This window comes from Gambusia affinis, linkage group LG11 (genome assembly GCF_019740435.1).
Source record: "Gambusia affinis linkage group LG11, SWU_Gaff_1.0, whole genome shotgun sequence".
NCBI lineage: Eukaryota > Metazoa > Chordata > Actinopteri > Cyprinodontiformes > Poeciliidae > Gambusia > Gambusia affinis.
In genome coordinates this window covers 22,136,648-22,154,934 of record NC_057878.1, presented here as the reverse complement: position 1 = coordinate 22,154,934, position 18,287 = coordinate 22,136,648, and the positions used below count along the sequence as shown (strand labels likewise).

General features: G+C 35.0%; 1 protein-coding gene across 2 annotated transcripts; it reads right to left on the bottom strand.

Moving 5' to 3' along the window:
- Positions 1-2,089: 2,089 nt before the first annotated feature.
- Positions 2,090-17,374, bottom strand: spopla (speckle type BTB/POZ protein like a). Of its 2 annotated transcripts, none has more exons than XM_044131423.1 (12): positions 17,152-17,374; positions 15,985-16,062; positions 12,243-12,360; positions 11,049-11,170; positions 10,789-10,940; positions 10,547-10,674; positions 8,795-8,972; positions 8,060-8,115; positions 7,272-7,394; positions 4,807-4,949; positions 4,651-4,704; positions 2,090-3,576 (listed from the first exon to the last, which is right to left on the bottom strand). In XM_044131423.1, the coding sequence occupies exons 3-12, from the start codon at positions 12,318-12,320 to the stop codon at positions 3,432-3,434; spliced, it is 1,179 nt and encodes a 392-aa protein (XP_043987358.1). In that variant the 5' UTR covers positions 12,321-12,360; positions 15,985-16,062; positions 17,152-17,374; the 3' UTR covers positions 2,090-3,431. The 2 variants fall into 2 exon arrangements, with proteins under 2 accessions (XP_043987358.1, XP_043987357.1); XM_044131422.1 differs by lacking the exon at positions 17,152-17,374 and adding an exon at positions 16,864-17,023.
- Between the last annotated feature and the right edge of the window lie 913 nt (positions 17,375-18,287).

Sequence of the window (18,287 nt, the reverse complement as noted above, 5' to 3'; positions counted from 1 at the left end):
ATCAGTGAAATATGTGAAAGGAACATCTAGCAAAAAGTTTACAGAAATAATAGCAATATTGTAGTTTGAGGGAGAGGGATGCAGTTGTTCATTCGCTCTCTGAGAGGTGGGTAGTTCTGTTGCTCTTTGACAACCATTTCACACTTAAAAACCCCCGTTCTAAACCAAAGAAAAAAAAAAGATTTCAGATGAAAGTGACTCAGAAATTAGGTTTTGCTAAAAGGTCATAAGATATAATGTCTTACCTGTAACAACTGTAGTCTCAGAAAAATCCTACTGAATGCTGTTGTATGAATATTAAATCTTCTGCCACTTTTACACTGGACAAACATTTACAGCACTGTTGATCCATTTTTACAGGAACTTGAGTTATCGCAGCACCAATGAACTCTCCTGTGTGAAACAAAGACTGAGAACGGAACATAAAACCTTTGACGTGAGCATAAACAGACAAAAATATAGCGGTGGAAAATGGAAAAATATTGCAGTGATTTATTGCCATTTACACTCTGCATATTCACTAAACTTTTTTTCACTGGGATGTGTTTCACGCAGGAAGAACATTGAAGATGCACTGCCTCCAATCTCCAATTACCACATATCAAAAACTGCAAAAATCAGGAGTAAGTGACAATATGGAGAAGTTACAAACCCAGTTCTGATTTTCTGCTTCAGGCCATTTGCTGCATGGGTTCCCCTTCTTACTCTACCCTTCTTCCAGTCCAGCTACTAATAAATAAAGGCCACCAGAGCCCCGAAGCTACATTTGAGTTATTTTACAAAGGTACAAGCAGACTTTTGGTTCTGGTTATCCTTAAATTAGCCATTACCTTCAGCCAGCAGAACCGACTGACTTGGATTCATACATGTGCATTTCAACAAAAAAATTTAAAATAAGACCAGCAAAAGAAAAGCAAACAAACGAATGTAGCCAACCTTTCTTTCAGTGGAAAGGTTAAATTGATGGTTGTCCAGTGGTCAGTATCCAACACTCCCCACAAACAGGGTAAGCCATACAATGTCACTGGTAAAGAAGCTGGTGGTCAGAGTTGCACGTGCCCAAGTTTATTAATAGAGTTATGTGCAATGTGTGATAGAAAAAGATCCATAACCAACTGCAATAATCCTCGCCCGGAAAGGATCGCAAAGCCCAGAACATTCATGGTCCCCCCCCAAAAAAAGAGCTTCAAATGTGAACATTTTAGAATTAAAAGTCATTTTCTATATTGGCATCATAAAAAATAGAACTGTAACTTTATTTTGGGTTTTCATCAGCAGTAAGCAAAAAGAATTAAAATCAACACTAATCAACTTACCTTGAATTAAATTACTGATCTAAATTTACTTTTGAGTGATATTCTAATTTAGTGAAAGGCATTTCTAAACGTACACACCAAAAATGATCAACAGCGGGTAGGTTCAGCATTTCAGAAATACTGAAAGATCCCTTTAGGTTTCTCATCCAGTGCATATTTGCTACCATCTAAATGACAGCAGAATTTTTCAATTTTGACAGCACAACTGCAGGCTTCTCTTTCAAGCACTGCAGTTAGTGGAGGAAAGCGAAGGAGAAAGATAAAAGGTTGGAGAGGCATCCCGAAGCTGAGATGGTATCAGGCCTTTTCGAAGGATCTGTGCTGAGAGGGGCGGACGTGGATCAGCAAGCCGCTGATGAAGACATCTCTCCTAGCAAGAAAGAGCGGCCGCACATCCACTTTAATTAGAGCTGGGGCCTCGCATTCACATAAAACAAGAGGGAAAAAGTCTTTTATCTGTTTTTTTTAAAGGTGGTGGGGGTGGGGGTGGGGGGTTGTTAACATTTACAATGGGACTTTAACAGTGCAGTCTCTGAGCATTTTCTTTTGATTAGGCCGGTTAAGCGGTTTTGTAATTATAATTGAAAAAGACATGCAGCAAAAAAAAAAAAAAGACAAATCACCGCAATATAACATCCACATCCATTAACAAAACCATAAAAAGAAACCGTGGATGATCATCACTCTTTTATAAGCTGAGATCTGTGGTAAAACAGAGACTAACATTCAATTAAGTCCAGAAAAAAAAGTAATGAAGCTGAGTCACTTCAGACTGCTGGAAAATGTTTTAATGGGTTAATGCAGGCATTCTTGCAGACAACAACTTCATAATTTTTTCCAAAGTTTTCAACGTGACGCTGATTGACAAGTAATATCATCAAAAAATGATGCTACTCTCACTTTACAAAATCCTCCGAAGTGTCTGTCACACCACACTACATACAAGACGGACTGAATAACCATGACAAAACTCCCCCCCTATTGAAACACAGAATAACATCGCCAGTAGAAGTGATGCTCAGCATCCTACAGATATCCAAGCATGTTAGAGGAACCTTTTACTCAATTCATGTACTTCTGCACAGATGTCGAATAATTGCAGAAAATAAGCTGTTAAAAGCAAAACTGGAACTTTTGACACTTTCTTTTGACAATAAAACAACCATGCATTAGTCTCTCCACTTTTAGTTCACCACAATATACTGAGCATATATATTTGAAAGTTGGCAATACTAAAAAGGAACAAATTTTTATTTTTTTTTAGTAAGAGTTCACAGATGTATGATCTGGAATATGTAATTTGAATGGGAGACAGAGAACATATTTCCATAGATTTCCAATGTTTTCGTATATTTGGGCCAAACAGACACTTTTCCATCTTACATGGATTGACACTTGCCTTCAAAATAGCAGATTACTTCCCCCCCTCCCCCTGACAAATACACAATAGAACACACTTTCTTGTACATTGGTCTTCTAAAGATGGTTCAATTGTCATTTACATAGAAATGGTGCCATCAATATGGGGCATACGCATATTTTCAAAAAGTGTAAAGAACTGACCTTGCACTGAGTGTTCATGCTTTTTAATGTCTAGTCACAAAACGGGCTAAACATTACAAATATATAATATTTCCCATTTAGTTAAACCTTTGTTACGTTCCTATAGAACTCCATATCAAAATGACTATACATGGGAACTAGTGCAACCTGGAGGAGGCCTGGTCTTTGTGACAAGGCAGGCACGGAGTAAAAGAGACAAAGTGCTCTAGAGCAGCTCCAGAGCAATGGCAGATATATTAAGGCCATTTTGAAAATTACAGGAAAAAAAAAATGTAGAAGAGAACTTGGCTTGCTGCCCGCGCTAAACAGAGTTCAGCCAGGGCAGCAAAGCAAGCAACATCGATTGAATCAATTGTTTTCCAATCCGCAGATGTCAAACTTCCATGTGCCAGCCTCCCCCCCACGTCTCTGGTCAGAAAGCTCCACTCCTCTTTATTCAAGTGTGTTCAGTTTTGGTGGAAATAAAAGAGTGGCACACTCACTAGTCCTTTTCTTTGTAAAAACCGCCATGCTTCACACCCTTCTTTATAGTCCAGGAGCAAAGTCGGGCAGTCAGGACTGTTTTAGGCGCTTCCTTGGAAGACCAAAGGGTGGGCACTGTGCGGAAGCCAGGGCACGGAAGGCTTCAGCTACCAAGTGAGGATGGGACTGGATCATTGACTTCCAGCCTGCGGTCTCCATTATGTCTGTGGCGTGACTGTAAGCACAGGCAAAGTGAAGTTAACACCAAGACGCCATGATCGGCACATTAAAAAGCAATAAACATAAATGAGATTGTAATGCAAGAGAGCGCTGACTCAGCAGCTGCATCTTCATCCAGAAGAGGACCAGATGTACTTTTCTTCACAAAGATAAACAAATAATTATTTCTAAGAGATGCACCAAAAAAAAAATAAAAAATTGACTGTTTCAGCCTGGCGCTGATCGGTGATCGATTAGCAAACACACCCTAAAATAATGCTAACACATCATCGGAGCAACAAACTTAAAAGGTGTCGACTTTCATTATCACTGAAGTGTTTGAAAATTAAATCAAAGGAAGGTTCTTTTGAAAGAACACCATTTAATACAAGCTGTGAAAAGTGTTAAAGGACACTTGAGGCAGATAATGTGAATTCTGAACTAAGTGTGGTAAAACTGAATTGAGTGGTTTGAGATCTATATTTTGAAATTTATTTAGAAATGTTGGCAGCCTTTTAAAATTTCAGTTAAGTGCTCTAAATTCTCTAGTGAATCCATCCAGCTGTCATTAATGCTAGCTCCGCTAATTGCTAAGGCTGTTTAAAAGTGCCAAATACACTTTAAATGTTAACATTCAAGGTTCTTTGTTTCAAAAAAGTAAAATCCTCTTTATAAAGACTGATTTATTGATCGGTGGGCGGTCACCTCAGCAACTCAAAGCTTTACAAAAACCAGCAAAAGAAAAAGAGCCATAAAATTCTGCTCCATCGAGGATCCACCACTGCATGCATAAAACAACCAAAATAAAGTTCTTCATTTCAAGGTGTCCTGAAACATTGCACTACATCATCGAAAAGAAAAACTTGCTTCCTTTCTTTAAAAAAAATAAAACAAATATTCCTTTTTGCGGGATTTATCCAAGTATGAGTCTATTAATAACTTGGATCCAAAGATAAGGGGCTTCAAACTGAAAAGGCAAACAGCACTCTGTCTGCCTAAGCTAAAACAATGAATTCTAATGCATCTGGTAGGGGGAAGAGATAAGAGCGTGTTATTAATCTTGTGTCACATATATCAGCTAATTACATACTTGCTATTCCAGTTCTTTCCATCTTTACAGCCCAGCTGTCTCAGGACACTGCACCTATGGCAAGGAGATAAAAAGGTAAGCATTCAGGGCTGGTAAACAGAAATGGCAGCAGGAATTTATCACTTTGCCTTTTTTTTTTTTTTTTGCAATACTTGCCTGTTGATAAAATCTATGGCTTGTGCTTTGAGTTGCTCGGCACTGTGCAAGTCAGCCAAGATGAGGGTGTCGGCCACATTCTCCACCGAAAGGCTGTTGCACAAGGCCTCCTCACACATGACCTTTAAACGCTCCAGAGCATACTGGAGTGGGGGCAAGGGGGGGAAACAGAATACAGCTGTGATTAAAAGGTTAGGAAGTACATTCATTTGGCTTAGGGATTTTATTATTTTAGACTGTCCGCAAATCTGTTTTCAGTTAAAATGTGCATAGTGAACCAACGAGCATTACAAAATGCTTGATTATACTCCTAATATTATTTAAAAAACAGAATATTTTATTAATGAAGTAACTGGTTCTGCCTTTCTATCAGCTACAGTTAAAAATCCAAACAAGTCTAAAACTTTTATTGTATCCAGGAACACACCTTTCCATCAATATACAAATGTTCAGGATGGATAGAACTAAATCACATGTTGCCTGTATGCCATGTGCTTTCAACCACTGGTTGTATTCTGCCAGTAGGCTACACATGTTGTTGTTACATGTGTAATGTGTCTCACAAATGTGCTGCATTTCCCCTGCGTTTCTTGTCTCTGTTACAATGAAACTGAGAGATGAAGGAAGAGGCACCGACTCCCAGAGTGCTCAAAGAGTTGTGTCCACAAAAACGCAGCATCATCAAAACTAATCAGGCAGCAACAAATCATTGCAATAACATTTAATATGACGCAAGAGGTGCCTGTGCTACAAAAACATGTCAATAACATTTAATAATGTAATGCTTAGAGCAGAGGGTTTAGATAGAAAGAATGCCTCGTGCTTAAAATGATCAGGAGTGTGCAATTTTTAAAGGGGGGGTAGAACACATTATGTATTTTACCTTATTTACAACAGGAAACATGCTAAATTTCAGAATAAAATCATCTATTTGAACTAATTCAACTTGCTAAGACATTTATAAACAAAAACAAATTCTATACAAAGAAAATAATATAGTCATGTTTAGTTGTGAAGAGAAATTTAGTATGAAAATCCACCAATTAAACAATCAGATCAGAATCATTTAATGTTACCCTCATTAGCTCTCAAAGGTGATTAAGCCATTTTTCTTGCAATCCAATAAACACTTAAACCTCAGATTATTTTGAGTACTGTGCAGCTAGGGGTCTTACATATTTAAAATGCCCAGATTAAAGTCCATGAAAATGGTGCAAATGCATGCTTTGCATTGGTGTATTAGTTTCTAAGAGACTGATGTTTTTTCCAACTAGATGTGAGGCAGTGACTTTCAGATGCTGCTCTAGGGAGTTACACAACCCTTCCTCTGTGTACACAGTAGAGCAAAACGTTTCAGAAATTGACAGACACATTTTTAATTTTACAAATGTCAAGTTAAATTGAATCTAAGAATTTGCTACAACACAAAAATTACAATTTGATATTCTAAAAGGATGACTTTCTTGTCAACTTGCTTTTTACATGGCCTACCACACTTTCTGGCAACGTCAGGTGGAATTATAAAAATTCCTAACTGTAGTGGAATAATTTCTAATTCAAAGTTTTAGAAAAAAATTACCTTTAATTTGAAGTTTTTATAACTGAACCATTTGTAAAATTTTAACTAACTTTTAATAAATTCATCAGTAGTCTAGGAGGTGGTTGTTTTCCTAGCGTGGGGTATGAATAACTTGCGAAACACACTTTCCTAGGGCACTTAAAATCCCCTTTTCTGAATGCTCCTGAACACAACCATGTAAAAATTTAACAGGACAAGACTATACCTCATCTAACCGGAGAGCTGGTATGGCAATGTGAGATGTGACTATTTTCCACATGAAATAAATATTTTTTTATTGTTGTATTATGCTGCTATAAAAAACATATAAAAATTTATTTTTAGGATCTTCAGCAGGGATGCGAAAATGTGCGATATGCATTCCAGGGTCAAATCTATATTTTGTAGGTGTTGACCCATTGCATTAGAGTTGCCCTCAACCTCGGCAGTTGTCAGTAAATCCAATGGGATATTCTAACCTATTTTACATTTCTAGGTGAGCATATGAAAGTTCATAACTATGCGGAGGACTATAGAATGCAAAATGTACTGTTAAATTAATAAAGATTTAATTTAAACTAGCTACTTTGTCTTAAGTAGAATCCTGACATAAAGAAGTCTTTAGAATAGGAGGCGAGATGTCTTCAAGCAACCAGTCATCCTGTTTCCTTCTACTTAAGCACTTAGATTTTCAGTCACCCACTTCCTGGGTACCTAAGCGTTCTCTGTGAAAATAAAAATACATCATTCATATATAATTACCATATGTTTTCAAATTATTAATTGATAATCATCTAGAAATTGTGAGGATTGGCCATACTAGGAATTCCAATTAAGAAAAAGTTAAAGGAAGATAATGATCTGATGCAAATGGAGCTGACAAAGCTAACCTTCCACAGGTACTCACTTTATCAGCAGCTGCCAGCAAATTGTCTGCCATTTTTTCCAAGTTTGGTGCCTTCCCTGTATAAATGAAGCCCATCATTTCCCTAAAGACATCTGGATCCACATCACTGATGTCAACTCGATTCTGCAGATTAAACAAAATATTTGTTTACTACACTTTTTACACCCTGGATTTTTTTTTAACAAACTGAACAACAAAGTTGATACACATTTGCTAAGTAGTAGAAAAAAGAAATAATATTTTTTCAAAAGATATATTTTTTTAAATCACATAGGAGACAGAAAATGCATAAAAGAAGGTGTTCTAATCAGATAAGACCAAACCCAGATGTTTTTGGCTCACATGAGCACAACATTCTGAAAGAAAAACAAATGGCCAAGTCAAAGTAAAGAGCTAAATACCATTGAGAATAGGGTGAAATACTTTAAAATAGTTTTTTTACAGTGAATAATCATCAAACATGCCTTCTGAAGGCAGGGTTTTATTTAAATCCAACAGAATAAATAAGGCAAGCAACATTTCTATGTCTCACTTTCACTGTTTTTAGGGCTTTTCTTCCACAAATAATGCACTGTTTCTTTCAGAAAATCACAAAAAATGTTTTGGGGGCACTCCAGTCAAAACAAACTGAAGTTAGACAAAACACAAAAAATTCTAAAGTGTGAAAAGAGGCACTGTAGAGCAAATACTTATGGACGTAGGATTTTGGAACTGTTTCCCCAAATGTGTCCTCAATGCAGTTTGAGTATTGAGGACACGAGACAGAAGTACTAAGTTGGTGTTCTTACCTTTTTACTCTCTTCCATTTCATGTTCAAACATTGCATTAAAGACTGGAGACCTCGCTGTTAAAGTAAAGACAGAAATTAATAAATAAACTTGCATGCAAAAAGGATTAGTCAATGCTTCAGTACACTTAGAGGTTTCTCTTTTTACTCCAACAATATCGCATGCCTATTTTGCACATCTTTAAACATTTTCACTCATCTTCTCTCCTTTGAACAGATTCAGTAGGTAATACCTCAAGCCAGAGTTTCCTCCTGTACTAAAACTCAAATGCTGTTGCTCACTTGTTAGTCACTCTGGATTAAGGCCCGTATATAATGAGCAGAAAAAAATCCACATTTAACATTCAGAGCACCAAAAAAACAAAACTGCAGCATAATTCCCATAATAGTCACATTGTAAGCATTTTTTCCTTGAACACTTCAGCAGCCACCGTGTTTAATCGAGATAAATGCATCGCATAAAGCAAGCCTCTCAATCTCCTGGATCCTCCAGTCATCTGGGTCAAGCAGAGCCAAGCAGGAGTGAAGTTGTGGATTAGCAACCACTGCAGAACTGGGCCGTATCAAATCAAGTCCAACACACAGAGCCTCCTTAGCTTCTCAGGTGCTTATGGGTCTCTATGAGAGGTCATCCACAAGAACCATTGATGTGTCTTTTTTTTTTAAAGTACCTCTTGTGACTCTGCGCTCCTGAATGTTGCGTGCCAATTCTGATGGGGGGATGAAAATGTCCTACCTGCAAGGATGGATTTGTGGGCTTTGAACTCTTGGCCTCCCACGTAGAGGCTGCAGTCTGTGAAGCGTGAACACTCCCACAGGTTCCCAAGGTCATCAGACAGCTGACATTCTGGTACTTTCAGCATGTTCATGTTAGACTGACCCGAAATGTTGACAGAGTCCTGGACGACACTTACCTGTACATACATACATAACAGAAAAAGCAGCAACATGAAGCATTTGGATATTTATTTATATTTTAGTTACTTCTTTGAAACCACAAAGAAAAAAAAAGACCAAATTTAACAATAGATTAAGAAACAGAGCATCTTAAAACAAAAAATTAGTCAACTTCTTACAACTCTATGCAAAAGTACTTATGTCCCTTTTACTTATTCACATTTTGTACATTTACAACCACAAACTTCAGAGTATTTCTTTGTATTTTATGTAATAATCCAACACAAGGTTATGCATAATTGTCAAGTGGAAGAAATAAGATACATCTTACCAATAAAAATCTACACTATGACAAGCATTTTTATTTAACCTTGCTGATACAGTTTATTGTAGAACAATATGAATATGTTTTCATCTAAACCACAAGTATTAAACTGCAATTCTCAAGGGCCAGTGCCCTGCACTTCTTAGATGTACCTTAGCTTAAAACATATCAGATTTAAATAATCAATCGTTGATAGGACTCTAAAACATTTAGCCACATGTTGAGAAGGCAGGTTAGCCATTTGATTCAGGCGTGTTGGACTAGACACATTTAAAAGTTATTCTTCCTCGTTTCTGTGGAGGAAGGAGATCCCCAAACAGTGTTGTGCCGTCACCATGATGTGTAACCGTGGCAACAGTGTTCAGGGTAAATACATAGCATTTTGAATATAAGCCAAAAAGTTTGATTTTGGTCTCATCTGATCAAAAGATGTTCTCCCACTATGTACTCCACATCTAGCTGCGGCTATGATGCCTTTACTCTCACAGTGGTCCAGACATCATTTTATCTCAGAGTAAAAGAGGCCGAGTAATAAAAAGCATGCCGCACCTTTTGGATTTTATTCTACACACTTTGTAGTGGTCTATCAGCTGAAAAGATATTCCAGTTTGTGGTTGTAACATGACAAAAAGTGAAAAGGTTTGAGATGTAGGAATACCTTTGCAATGCAGTGTACATATAATTTATGACAAAAGTCTTACTCTCTTTATAGAAAGTGCCGGGTTTTTTTCCACCTATCATGGCAGTATTAAAGCAGCTGCACTGACACCTCATTTAGCTTGTCCCTTGAAAGAACATTTTCCAACATACTCACTCTTCTTGACATTTTGAATTTAATTATCTTGAAAACAAGCATCAATTTAAATGTAAGATGTGAGAAACATTTAGCTCTGTAGAAGTAAAATGTCATTCAAACTAAATTATACTGTGAGCCATAGTTCAGCATTTCTCAGAAGTAAACCAGCAATGACATAATTCCGCTACTCTTTCCATTAAAAAGGCTAAGCATTGGATGTAAAAATCAACAAACACTTTTTATTGTCTTCACAACACCATGAAGAAATTTAACCAGAAAAAAAAGCAAATCCGCTTAATTATTTGTAAAGATAAACAAAACAGAACAAGAAAATAGTTCAATCACATTTAGTAATTATTGACATGTGGCTTTGTTTTAATGGATTTAAAGTCACAACAGAAAAGAACTTAATATACCATTTATAAAAAAAAAAAAAAACTAACAAAAAAGACAATTTGAATCACTTTTACCTCACAGAAAAGTGTGAGCTTGTCATCAGGTAAGAGACCATTAGCTTCATCAAGGAGAAAATCTCTCCTTATAAATTTTTTGAAGCCCCAGTCTTTGCCTTGGACAAACCTATATGCTCTTTGGCTCTCTGTAAATAGAAACATAATGTGAAGTTCTACAACATTCTTCAAACCTGCAGCTTAATAAATAACAAAATAAATGTAAAGTTTGTATGACAATATTTGTAATTGCTACTACTCACCCATTGCTTTTGTTTCCTCTCTTTTAGCATTCAACAAAGAAAACTTAAATTTTGCTCTGACTTCACTTTTTGGACAACTAACAAGAAGTAAATACAGTGATAGATAATCTTTGCTTTCATCATCAAGTCCCTTTGGATTAACTCTCAGACACCTGGCACAGATTAAAGTAATGAAGATTAGATTATGCATGAATATGATATGTTGCAATAACCACAGAAACCTTAGACTGAAATTTAGAGTAAAATACTTTCATACTAACCATTTCATTTTGTCATTAGGGCCAGAAGAGAAGGTCGAACTCTTCAACACCTCTCCCATTTCTTCTCTGCAAAAACTAAAGTTGTTTATGGTCCACATGTAGGAAAATTTCACTACTTTGACCTGAAAACCAATAAAAAACAAGCAAATTAGGTTTCTTTATTATTTAAAGCACAGAAATAAAAATGACTTGATTCTATCAAATATGGATTGGAACTTAATCAATTCAAACAATTGCTTAATTTTACTGACAGATCCAGTTTCAATACAAAAATGTATTGTCCAATCAATCCAAAGCATGTCAATAACACAAATTCCTTCCCAGTCATAAAGACGTTTATGTCAAATGATAAACATTTTTAGAGCAACCCTTCCCATTTCTAAATAATAAGGGTTGAAATGCAAGTCAGCACTGGTAAGTCGCTTTTTAAAAAAAATCATAAAACAGTGTTTTTAAATTTGAAGGAGACATCAATGGTCATTTTTTGCTATTTTTGTTGCTTTATGTTGCTTTTGATACACAACAGAGCGGTCTGCATCCAGACGCTTCGTACTGACAAAACTTTTTGTGCTCTCTTTAACAACTGACGATTACCAGTAATTTCTTTAATTACCTTTAAGGATTATAAGAAATATGTTCATATGACTCCACTAAATAGTACTTGCATGCTCAAAACTATTATAGTTTGATCAGGGGCATTAATCTGTCAAATGTCATTAATCAGTCGACCCCAATGTACATGGACACAAACTGTTTCTTTAATTTTAATAGGTTTAAATTGAATTGAAAAATTTATTCTGTAGTGGCTTTCCAATTTAAAAAAAAAAAAAAATTATAGTAATTTCTCAAGTCAATTAAAAACATGGAATAGAACCAGAACTGGAAGCACTTGGCCATTTTACAGAAGATGGGATAAGATGCCTTTTTAAAATTCATTTTAGCATATTGGTTTGTCCTCTATATTCTACAATACAATGAAATAAATTTTAGATGATTTCTGATAAACTTTAAGGACCATTTAAGATATATATATCCATGTCGCCTTCAGGGTGTCAAAAATTGAGCTAAATTCATGCCAACAATTCAAGCTCCCATTTTAAACCTAAATATATGCGTTTCAAATCAGGACTAAATTGTTTCTCATCAATATGATGTCCAACAAACATAATTTAATAAATGAATTTATTCCTGCACCTGTGTGTAACACCAGCTCTCTGCCACAGGTCCACTTGACATCTCCCCAGGAGGAGGAGGGGTGGGAACCCGTGACATCACTGGCTCGGATGTACCACTCACTGACGTCCTTAAAGCTCTGACAGTTTCAAGCAAAAATAAAACACAGTGTTATTTCTGGAAAACTTACCATCAGCTTTGATTTCAACATTTTCTAATATCAGTGGAAAATGCCTGGCAAAATAATCACTAACTTGAATTAAAAATATTTAACAAGTTACATTTGATTGGAAAGTTAATCTGGTAATAAATGGCTTAAGACATAAACAAAAAACCAAACAAGATGCCTCTTCTGTATAAAAACAACACAGATATTTTGGTTGTTGAAAGACAAAATACTGTCTCCATTTGTAGCTTCATCGCTATGTGAAAAAAAATCTTTGGATTTGGAAACAATTTATTTCACAATTCAACACTCGATAGACATGATATCTATTGATATCTGAAATATTTTCCTTAATTTACTATATAGACTTATAATATGCAGTGTGACAATGGCACCATGACAATGTTTATTGTTCCTGTGTTTATCAAAAGCGAATTAATTAATTTAGTTATAGTCATTTCATTAAAATTTATTATTTTCCTGTATTACTTAAATTAGTTACTGCAAAACTTGTTGGTTCTGTAATACCAATGGAAGCCCTAATATAATATACAACAATAAACAATATAAATAAAATACTTTGAACTGTACAATATTTTTTTTATGTTGTAAATTTACCCTGAGTTTATTTTTCTTATTTTTGACTTTATTTATATATAGATCTATCTATCTATCTATATATATATATAGATAGATAGATAGATGTGTGTATCTCGTTTGTGAAAATGCATGTTTCCATTAGTTTTCACCTTGATGCTGGCACACCAGAATTTCCACACTGAGACCTAAAGGACATTCCTACTCTCCTTTAGAACAAAGTGAAACAGTGCAGTTGTATTTTATAATAAATACAAATTTCTAAATTATAGTAAATCAAACACATAGTTTTTCTGCTTTTGTCACTTATAGACACGAAGTTAAAGTCCACTAAGTGTTGTTTAGTTATTATCAGTCTATCTCAAGTTCTTTGTCGGAAACATTGTTTATAGCAACTTTTGATTTTCTGGTTAAATTTAGTAACAAAACCATTTAAAATAATTTTAAAAAGTAAAATACACAGACAAGCCTTTTCATACAAATATTTCTGAGACATTACAATAATCTTCCTAAAAGTGTAACAAAATGAATCAAATCACAATCACAGCTAACTTACACTGTGATTGGCCTGTTTCCCAAAGTTAAACAAGCAGAGTGGAAAATAATTTTGCCATTTATCATCATAACAATAAAAGCAATGGTAAAAATAAATATATATCAATTCTCTTTAGAATTTTACAGTCAAATTTGACTACATTCCATTACTGTTAAAGTCCCACAAACAAGTACTGCTCGAAAACAATACTATTTTTGAAATAAGCTTCTTAGGACACCAGTGACATAAAAAGTGTATTTCTTATCAAACTACACAAACCTGCATTTTTTTCATGCTACGTTGAACAAACAGTAGGAAAAACAGTAAAAAAAAAAAAATTATTTTTGACAACACAGCCAGTTTTGGACATTTTTAAACAACATAAATTGGAATTTATCACAATAAATCAAAAGTCTTATAAAATGTTTTTTATTATGACAATATGGTGAATGCTCAGTTCTTTATTAGGTTTTTAAGCTGAGCAAAAATAATTTTAGTAGTAAATAAATATTTGAAAGGTCACGCCTAAACAAGGATAATGAAACTGGCACTACAGAGAGCATCAATGATATAATGATTTTAGTGTGTTCATTAAAACACTAGAAGCGGAAAACAAATACTTTTTGCAGAAAATGAGTTTCTGTAAAATCCACCCGAACTTTAAAAGAAGTTACTCAAGTACTTGTACATACTATTCAGGTGGGAATATTTAAAGAAACTTGCTAACATTTTGCACACAGAGAAAGAATGACATGTACACTGTGATAATCATAACTGAATTAAAATAATTTAAGGAAAATCTTTGGACATGCCACACACAAGATCAACAAATGAGGTGAAAAGTTTTATTTTTTCTGTAAGATAACACTGGTACTTCAGTAGGCCAGAAACATTTGAACAGATATTTTACTGACTTCCGAGATTTTGCAAGCCAGGACACGCTTTGATGAAAGTATTGTGCAAAGACAAAGGCAAAATCTGGCTGTCACACCAATGCAAGTTTACTGATGCTAAATAGTTAAATGCACAATAACATTTCATAATGTGATAGTCCATAGAAAATTACCAATTTCATGGGCTCATATTATACCTTCTAATCTGATCAAGAATGTTTAGAAAAACAGCATGAACTAAAAAAGCTTACATTAATAGCTAACACTAAACAAGATAACTAAAAACAACAAAAAAGTGTTCCAACGCCAGGACACCAATGACCATGAAGACACAAGAAATTAGTCTCTGTTCTGTGTGTGAATTGCTGCTGTTCCAATTAAGATTTAACAGTTCCTTCCACAGGAAAACTGAAAATGAAATCAGCGTAAATATGCCACACCCAACTCTTCAAATTACCTCCAAAATCACATGAATTTTAAGCCCCCTTTCACAGATATGAGTTTCTGAAACATCTGACTGTAAATGTTTTACTAATCACTGCCATTTATGTTTATGATGCTTGCTGTGATAACTCATTGACTATACAGTCTACTGTGTGTTTAGGTCATAAAAGGCATTGTCAAGTCACTGCTAATAAGGTACAGCAAGGCTTTAAAAATTAACAGCTTCAAAACTACAAATTGTACACCATGCAATTTCTATATTAAAGTCCCTTTAACGAGACAAGACCTGGAGAGAAAGTCCTGGAGTTTTCTGGAGCTGTACCTAGCAAAAAGAACAACAGAAATAAACTTCCCTCATCTGCTGCCATGTGTTGATAATTTTCTAACTTAAAGAAAGCTACATCACACTCCCCATGTTTACAAGAAGCTACCAGAGCAGAAAGCTCAGTTAATTATTCAGCAAACTTAATACACATTTTATACTCACTAAGCACTTTGGAACTATTAAGAAATTTAGCAGATCGTCATTCTGTTTCTCTGGTTCAGTGTATGTGTCAAAATCAGTTTACATAAATGATCACCTATATATATAAAATGTATCAATATTTTTCATTATTTTTGCGCAAGTCCAAATATTTGTCGCTTTTGTGTTTAAAATTGAAACAATTTATTCATGTTGCACATTTCTGTGTTAGGGATTATGTAAAATATTGTGGTATTTTTACTCAAAGTTATAATGTGGAAATCTCAGCATGACACCTTTATGCCTAATGTTTAACTTGAGCAGCTCTTTCAGTGATTATAGATTTCATGTTTAAGTTTACATTTAATGATTAAATAAATGTACATATATGCAATTTTTTAAATGCAAGAAAACATGCAATACTTAGCATAATAGAACTTTTTGATGATGTAGAAAACACTAACATGTTTTGTATGTTCATTTGAAATAGAATTTGCCAAACAGTAATGAGATCTCATACTGAGAATACATGTATTAGCATGCATAGGCTTGCTACTCAAAATCTGTTTTGAGTATGCTGCAGCACCTGTACCCTCACCCCTTTAGCTTACCTACAAAATCTGAGTCATGCAACATGAGTAATGAATGAAAAACGTTTGCATCACCTTTTGAATTCTTGAAAGATATAAAATATGGAGTTTTTCCCTCTATGTATTTATAGAGTCCTTCATTGTCCCATCTTCCTGTAATAAAATAAAACAAATATAGATTAGGGCAAGCAAATTATCAAAATAATGCGTTTAAAAACAAGATTGTCAACAAATCATAGCAATATCTATGAACAGAGCCACCAAGATCAAAACGAACCAAAAACTTACACCATTGAAATATATTGCCCCCATTAAGTTGAACGTTAAGTTCAGAATTACTGCAACAATATTAAATCTGGAGGTATGCCCAAGTCAAGAGAACCTGTTCTACACTACGAGTTATAGAGAACTGAAATAAACTGGAATATTTCATCTTATGGTAAACATAGTTTTGAGAAAAAAAACCGCTCTTGTGAAATCAATTTGATGAACTCAAGAATTCACCAGAAACTACTGTTTGGCTAACACGCTAGCTAGAGTTTTGCAATAACGCCAAAAATGCAACAGAGGAGGCAAAGCGAACAAACATTTTTCTAGCATCTTTGCATTATCTTCAACTCCTGTTACTAAAGTTGTGGAACAAAGCTCACAATTCTCGATATTCAGGATGTAAAACGAGTGCGACAAAAGATGAAAAGAGAACTGTTAGCGAACACGGGTTTCAGTTAGAACAGTCATTTCCGATCGTCATCTACATGGCTTCACTGTTCAGTTATTACACATTTAACCCTGCTAATGAGTTGTTCAGAAACGATAATCATAACTAGACGGAGAGAAAACATGATGTAATAAACGGTACATATTTGGCTAAAGCAAGCTAATGTTTCCACTAGCAAGATTAACTTCACTTTAGCCTTCACAGTGCAAATGTAGCGAATTTATCTGCTCACGAACCATCTGTAAGCTTCACTTTGCTATGTTACTCCTTGCTTGTAACACAATCAAATCAGGGATGCGTCAAGTTAAATCAGGAAGATGATGTTTGGACTCCGCAGTACCCGGTAAAAACAAAGGCCCTACACTGATCCCAATGACAGGATGCTAACGAGAAGCTAATGTAAATCCTCACGCTCTGTTACTGGAAGTAAAAACAACATCGGCTAACTAGCAGCTAGCGAAAGGCTAATCCTTCTCCCTCCTGTCTGCTTACAAAAAGTTTAAAAAGACGTCGTAATGACGTACCTTTTAATTTTATACTCCCATATATCACGAATAAAACATATAGCTTTGTGTTTTAATCGCTCCTTCCACCGTGCGGCACTTTGGACTCTTTTTCATTCAGTCTCTTCACAAGGTTTTCTTTGTCCAATTTATCTGTGCTAGCTTACAGTTGTCTAGCTGGCTTGTAGCTTCACGGGCTAGAAAATATAGGACACTGCGCGTGCGCGAAGTTTAGGTAACGTTCACAGACTAGATTCCTCTAATGTGGATACATAAAGACGGCTCTTTTACTATTCAGATCAGAACATTTAGTTCAATAATTTAGTGTAAATTGTAGCTTTTAAAATGAAACAAAGTCTTGATATTTGTTCAGAAGTTATACGTACACTCATGTGAATAGGGTAACTTAAATTAAATAAAACTAAATAAATGAAATACGCCTTTATTCACCGCAATATTATAATTTGAGCCCCATAATTGGTTCATAGCAGATCATCAGAGAAATATAAGAGGCTTTTTAAAAACAAGTTTGATCCTTAGATTAAAAAAAGTGATTCCCACTTTTGGTAGGACGTATTACTAACATTTTGGTGCTGTATACCACACCACACGACCCATTTAGCATTCTGAAGTCAGAACTCCAGGCGGCAAAGCAGGATCAAATCTTTGTGTGGCAAGTGGTCAGGATGTTGTGCCTGATTTTTGTAAAAAAGTATGTACTTTGAATACATTCAAATCTTATTTATGTATCTTATTTATCCTGGAGTAACCTCGTTGGAACCTCAAAACATTGTCCTGAGCCGTATGCAACGAAATTTCGTTATGTATACACCCTGTGCATACAAAATGACAATAAACTCTGTCTAAGTCTAAGTCTAAGTCAAAATCTTGGGCTATTTCCAGCACTAACAAAACACAGCAGGCAATACTATATTTATATGTCTTAAAATATGACAGTTTATGAACAAAAAAAGAAAATTAAACAAAACTACTTAAAAGAATATTTTAATTTTAAAAAGGACGTGCCTGTGTCAGACATTTTGTATTCAACACTTTGAAGAATAAAGTCAACAATGAATGCATAATTCCCAACAAATATACATAAAAGTACTGTTTTTCAAACAAAGAAATATTGCAGGTTGAAACAGAGGGAATTA

Coding starts and splice junctions, on each gene's coding strand:
- spopla (XM_044131423.1), bottom strand. CDS start 12,320: ATGTCACGGGTTCCCACCCCTCCTCCTCCTGGGGAGATGTCAAGTGGA. Junction 4,950..7,271: donor TGCTGGCAGCTGCTGATAAA/GTGAGTACCTGT, acceptor CCCCCACTCCAG/TATGCTCTGGAGCGTTTAAA. Junction 4,705..4,806: donor GCCATAGATTTTATCAACAG/GCAAGTATTGCA, acceptor TCCTTGCCATAG/GTGCAGTGTCCTGAGACAGC.